Source organism: Cynoglossus semilaevis, chromosome 11, assembly GCF_000523025.1.
Source record: "Cynoglossus semilaevis isolate Cse_v1.0 chromosome 11, Cse_v1.0, whole genome shotgun sequence".
NCBI lineage: Eukaryota > Metazoa > Chordata > Actinopteri > Pleuronectiformes > Cynoglossidae > Cynoglossus > Cynoglossus semilaevis.
The window spans coordinates 2,488,478-2,494,301 of record NC_024317.1 but is presented as its reverse complement, the minus strand read 5'-3'; the positions used below and the strand labels follow the sequence as shown (position 1 = coordinate 2,494,301).

Genomic DNA, 5,824 nt, shown 5'->3' with positions numbered 1-5,824 from the left:
TCCAAGGTTTGTCACTTTATCACTTTTTAATACAGTAGGGTCGTCGGAGGGTAGCGCGGTGTGGACTTCAGTGCAGTTGTGGCACAGGCACATACTGGGAGGGAGGGGCGGAGCCAAGATGAAGGAGGAGCTGAGAGAACTGCACACTTGATTTCTCTCTTCTGAGTGGATTTGTTTACATGTGGAAAACTCTGCATCGTTTCCCCACTGAAGTAATTCAGTTTTATTACTGTTGAGCTATTTTCAAGTGGAATTGTTTCAATGTCACTGTTATTTTTAATACAGCTAACTGGCTTTTTTTAATTTTTAACTTTTCACTGTAATGAGATGATAACGATGATCTGATAACTTCATTGTTTTGCTGACTCATTTCTCTTCCCGTCTTGCGATCCTGTTTTTGTTTTTTTTCCCCCCACTTTATTTCCTCGTCAGTCAAAAGTTTTAGCTCTCGTGACCAACTCTTCCTTATCTTGCTCACTACACTCTGAAGAATGGAGTGCTTGCACATCAGCTACATTGCTCTCGAGTCAGACTTGTCACTGGATCAAACAGTAGTGAGTTCCTAACTCATTTCATTTGGATGTGTGAAGTTATTAACACTGGATCTGCCACAACCAGGATGTTACTAAGAGGAGCGTCTACCTTGGACCGGGGTCCCAGTCTGTGGGGCCGACTGGGGTCCTGCTGTTCTGGTGGATGTTCTGCAGCAGAAGAACGATAAACTGAATTAACATACTTGAAGAGCAGTTGAAGTGCTCAAAGACTCAGTGCTTCCGTACTGTTTCTGTTAGTGACAACGTAATAGTAATACTTTTTAGTTGTTTTTTTTTTAAATAAATAAATAAATTTGCTGTTTTAAAAAGTGAATTTGTGTTTTTGCAATATGAGAAAACAGTATACTTAATTTTTTTTTAGCAGTGTGTAAGAACATGTACAAAAATGTTAAATTTGGCACGTGTTAAAGTAGCTGCTAACATCACACACAGTTGACATGGCAACTATTAAGGTTATAAAATAAATAGAAGTAATGTTTGTGTGACCTCAATTGACATGTTAAAGTCATTCATAAAATACTTTAAGCCACTTTTTTGGCACAGGAGACAAAAATAACCAGACTAAAGTGATCTACCTACACTGAAAACATGAAATATATATGTGTGTGTATATATATATATATATATATACATATACACTGTATACTGTATATATACACACACTCAAGGAAAACATACTTTATATAAATATTATGTTGATAACTAATTAAATGCATGCGTCTTTTTTTACAGATTATACAAATTCTTCAATTCTTACAATATATGGTCACTACTACACACTTTAGAATTATATATACATATATAATTTTAATTACTCATGATCTACCAGCATTCCCTGTGATATACTGGTAGATCCCGATCTACTTATTGGGCACCCCTGCTTTAAGCATGTTCTGCACCATCTATTGGTGGAATGTTGGTATTGCAGGGAAAAGTCAGAAGTATCAATAAATTAATACACAGTAATTTGGACAAGTTTGGCGGGCCGGATTAAAATGCCAAACGGGCCGCAGTTTGACCACAACTGTTCTAACCTATACTGCGCCACCTATCTGTGCTGCCGAGTTAACAGGTTCACCCGCCTGAGGATATGTCCCAGACACGGAGGTAAAGCCTACAGTCAGCATTTTAACTAATCGCCAGATTTGTATCCGTTACTGGTAAAACACATTCAAGGCCACGTTAATGAGAAAACTACGTAAGTACAAAAGTTAAGATTTTATTGAAATACAAAACATAAAATTCAGTTAGGTTTACAGTTTCACTCTGCCGCCTTTTTGCCACGTTTCCCCGTGGCTTTAACAGCTGGAGCCTCGGCGGCCTTGCTCTTGGGCACCTTTTTAGGTTTCGTCTCCTTAGGCACTTTTTCTGTCTTTGCTTCTTTAGTTGTCTTTGTGGCCTTGGTATTTGTCGCATCAGTCGCGCCTTTGTCGTCGTCCTCTGCCGCCTTTTTAGCTTTGGGTTTCTTTACTGGAGCCACCTTCCCTGCTGCGGCCTCTTCCGTTTTTTTGGACTTTTTAGGAGACTTTGAGTCCTTGGAATAAGAAAGTCCAAGTAGTATTTAATATTGTCTCGGGGTTTAGTTTTTATCGTTTTTTTTTTTTTAAACTAGAAAATGTAACGTATATTTTTTCCCGTAGTTTAAATCTTTACCTGCTTTACCTAAAATGAATACAAGCACGCAAACGTCACAATTTTGACATCGTGAACATTCAGTTAAAAAAAACAAAACAAAAACATCTCACCTCTTGTGACTTGGCGCTGCTCTTGGGCTTTTTAGCATCTGAACAAATTTAAATGGATGAAGGAAAAGATGCAAAAATTTACTTTTCAAAATGAAGTACAATTAATGGGTAGTTTATTACTTTTCAAAATGAAGTACAATTAATGGCTAGTTTATACTTAATTTTCACGTTCACTTCCCATGAGCTAATACATATTTCTGATGTGTCCTACAGTTACAGATGGAACTTGAACACATCTTTACCTGCTTTAGGTCGCTTCTTGTCGCCATCTTTGCCGCCATTTGCGTCGCCATCTTTGCCTCCATCTTTGTCGCCATCTTTGGATTTCGATTTTGGAGCCTTCTGCACATTAGGATCCTCGTTCTCACCTTTTGCCATCTTTTGTTTGAGTTTCGGTTCAAGCTACAGAAAGAAAAGAAAAAAACTCACCAGGATATTTTTCCTTTACTTTTATCCGGCGAAGCAGACTTGTATCCTTACCCGGAACCGCCCTGTGGTCCCTGTGACACTGACAGAACGTATAAACGTACCGGCTTCGATCCCCTTTTTCAAAGCCTTACGGACCAACCCGTTCACCCTGATAGAATCCACAGAGGGGTATTTCTGTTTGATGTAGTTCTGTATGGCTACGTACGAAACCCCTTTGCGCGAGTCCAGCGCTTTCAACGCCTCTTTGACCATGATGACTGTGGGTGGATGAGTTGGAACTTTACGCGGCGCCGCAGCATCTACACAGCAAACGTTAACGTCAGTGCATTCGTGTAAACGGATTGAACATAAACCCAAAAACGAAGTAAACACACAGGTTTGTTCGCCTTTTAGTTCCCACCTGACGTTTCTGTAGAATTCTCCTTCTCCGGACTGTCGCTGCCGGAGGACTCAGCAGGAGACTCGACCAGTGGCGCAGTTTCCAGTGCTACTGCGGCGGCGGCCTTTTTAGGACCCATTATTCATACAATATTAAAAATTAATAATATAACAAGCAAATTCCCACCTTCTCGGGAGTGTTAAAAAAAACGCGCTACCAGCTCTGTTTTCGGTTTTTATGCTGCTGTTTCCGGTCAAACCAAAGCAGGTGGGGTTCATCAGGTCAGGTGCAGTTAATCACGGTTGATTACTGAACAGCGTCAGCCTCAGGTGGTCTGTTTGTCACTGTTCTGCCTTTACCAGAGTTGACTCTCGTTAAAAAAAAACCCAAATAAAAAACCAAATAAAGCCATGTTCTACATGAACAGTAAAATGACGTCATGACCTTGACCCAGTAATATCACAGACTATACATAACTGGACAAAGTTATGCTATGCAAATCTACTTTAAATGAACAATAAAGAACACATTAAAAAAATATTCCGTCATTATTCTTTATCGTTAGACAGAATGATGACTCTTTCTCGAGGCCACTTTTATGTGGACATGAGCTGAAACTGCTCGGTGGTTCTGTGAACAGGATGTAGTTTGTGAATTTGAACCTTCAGTTCTTCACGTGGTTTTACTGCTTCTGAAAAAAATTACATATAAGGTCGACAAGACCAACGGCACAGACCGTCTCTGTGCACAGACACGTCATGGCAGGACGTCTGTTGTTTCTCTTTCTTATGTGTGAGTTCAACCGGTGCTGAATTCTATTCACTTGATGATTGATTATTTGATTTGATGATTGATTATTACATTGAAACCTTTTGAACTCTGTTCTTTTTTCTAGGTTCATCACAAAGGATGGAAATTCAAGGTGATTTTTTAAAAAAAAATTGTTTTTCAGATAAAATTACATTCATTTTTTAAAACTTTTTTCTCTGTTCCCTTTCAGCTTTGCTCTCACCTAAGCTGACAGTGACCAAGCCGAATATCACTGAGACAGAAACAGACACACTGGAGTGTCGGCCTGTCGACATGGTCACCGCTTCTCGGTGTTATTTCTACACCCTGACAAAAGAAGAAACTAAAGTCTTTTCCTGTTTGAAGTTGGTGACAGGGACAGAGCTGCTGTTGATGTCAGGACAGACATCACCTGCTGAGGTTCAACTCCGGTGTTTTTACACCGTCAACTTAAATGGTATAAATCCGTCTCCTCACAGCAACACGGTGTCTGTCATCGTAAACGGTGAGTTTATATGGAGTCACCATCATCACACATCACTTCCTGTTACTTTTTGTGCAGTAATTTCAAACTTTATTATCATGAAGGAAATAAAAAGTTGGACGACATGGAAACCTCAAGGATTCCGTGGACACCAGGTAAAAAAGTCCGAACATTCCAGGGGAAACTCAGACGTTGACATGACGGCGGCCGTAGTGTTTTTTCCTCTAACATTTTTATTTGTATTTTCACAGCTCCAACTCCTGTCAGTCGTCTTTCTTCAACTCTGAGAACGACCATAAACGGTAACAAACGTCTCTCCAGATTGAACTTTTCTACAGAAGGAAAATCGTTAGAATCGAACTGTGTGTTAATATTTGAACAGATGAAACAGACGGTGGAACTTTTACTTCAACTCACATCACCGCTGTAACAGGTAAGAGAAATAATCTAGTGTTGTCTTTTGTTAAAAATATAATATAATAATCTTAATGTTTTTGACATCAAGTGAAAAATGTGATTTTCTTTTTAGAATTTTTCATAAAACTCATTAAACTTTTCAGCAAAGTCTTTGAACTTTATCTTAAATCTTGCCATTCCAACAGAAAAATTCCAGTGAGAAAAAAAGGACAACATTTTGACAATATTTTTCAGAATTACAAACAAAAAGAGAAAAAAATATTTTGAGATTATAGTGGAAAAAAGTCACATTCCTAATTTTATTCTGAAAAATCTAAAACACGCTGAGGAAGACATTTTTAATTTTAAATAGATTCGTTTTTAAATAGACAAAATTAAATATAAAAAATATATATAATATATATGTACACTATATATATGTGCTTAATATTATTGATATCATAACGCTGACAAATAATTGAAAGAGAAAAAAAATTGCATTGGGATTTCTAAGGCTGTCAGTCAAAGATGAATCTCTCAGTTTGACTTCATGTTTTATTTCTTATCATTGGATTGATTATTGATTATAGATTAGTAATTATTGATTGAATGTGGAATAGAAGAATAATAAAATCGTGACGATTTCAAAATGTCTATTTTCATCCTATTTCACAGCTGTTACTGTTGGTAGAACTCATACGTCAACTGAAGGTAATAGAAACTGCAGTTCATCCAAGAGTTACTTTTTAAAAACTCTGTGACTAATATTAACTCTTTATTTTCTCCATGTCTCAGCTCCGACCGTGGAACAACCTCACACAGTCACAGGTAATAACATCAGACCCGTACATTCAGCTGAATGACTGTCATATAGTATCAGTTACTATTAGATACTATTGGAGGATTGATTTTTTTCCCCCAAAACTATTGTTAGGTCACATCACGTACATATCCCCTGTGGTGGAATTAACACATGCCATTTTTCCCCCAAAACTATTGTTAGGTCACATGGCGTGACACATACACCTACTTTTATCGCGATGCCCCA

General features: G+C 38.0%; 2 protein-coding genes across 6 annotated transcripts in view; one reads left to right on the top strand and one right to left on the bottom strand.

Annotated features, from left to right (window-relative positions):
* The first annotated feature begins 1,412 nt into the window (after positions 1 to 1,412).
* Positions 1,413 to 5,824, top strand: part of LOC103385814 (uncharacterized) — a 14,586-nt gene continuing 10,174 nt past the window's right edge. The window contains exons 1-5 of one of the 5 annotated variants that reach the window (XM_025060113.1): positions 1,413 to 1,752; positions 4,003 to 4,029; positions 4,108 to 4,401; positions 4,485 to 4,535; positions 4,632 to 4,682. In XM_025060113.1, coding sequence (XP_024915881.1) covers positions 1,740 to 1,752; positions 4,003 to 4,029; positions 4,108 to 4,401; positions 4,485 to 4,535; positions 4,632 to 4,682 — 436 coding nt within the window. In that variant the 5' untranslated portion in view covers positions 1,413 to 1,739. Of the gene's footprint in view, positions 1,753 to 3,061; positions 3,105 to 3,269; positions 3,900 to 4,002; positions 4,030 to 4,107; positions 4,402 to 4,484; positions 4,536 to 4,631; positions 4,683 to 5,824 lie in introns of those variants that run through there. The other 4 variants (XM_025060115.1, XM_025060111.1, XM_025060112.1 and 1 more) reach the window with 4 other exon arrangements.
* On the bottom strand, positions 1,754 to 3,344 carry h1m (linker histone H1M). The gene is made up of 5 exons (XM_008319817.1): positions 3,129 to 3,344; positions 2,780 to 3,027; positions 2,542 to 2,701; positions 2,300 to 2,337; positions 1,754 to 2,088 (listed from the first exon to the last, which is right to left on the bottom strand). Exons 1-5 carry the CDS (start codon positions 3,244 to 3,246, stop codon positions 1,816 to 1,818), a joined length of 837 nt encoding a protein of 278 aa, XP_008318039.1. The 5' UTR covers positions 3,247 to 3,344; the 3' UTR covers positions 1,754 to 1,815.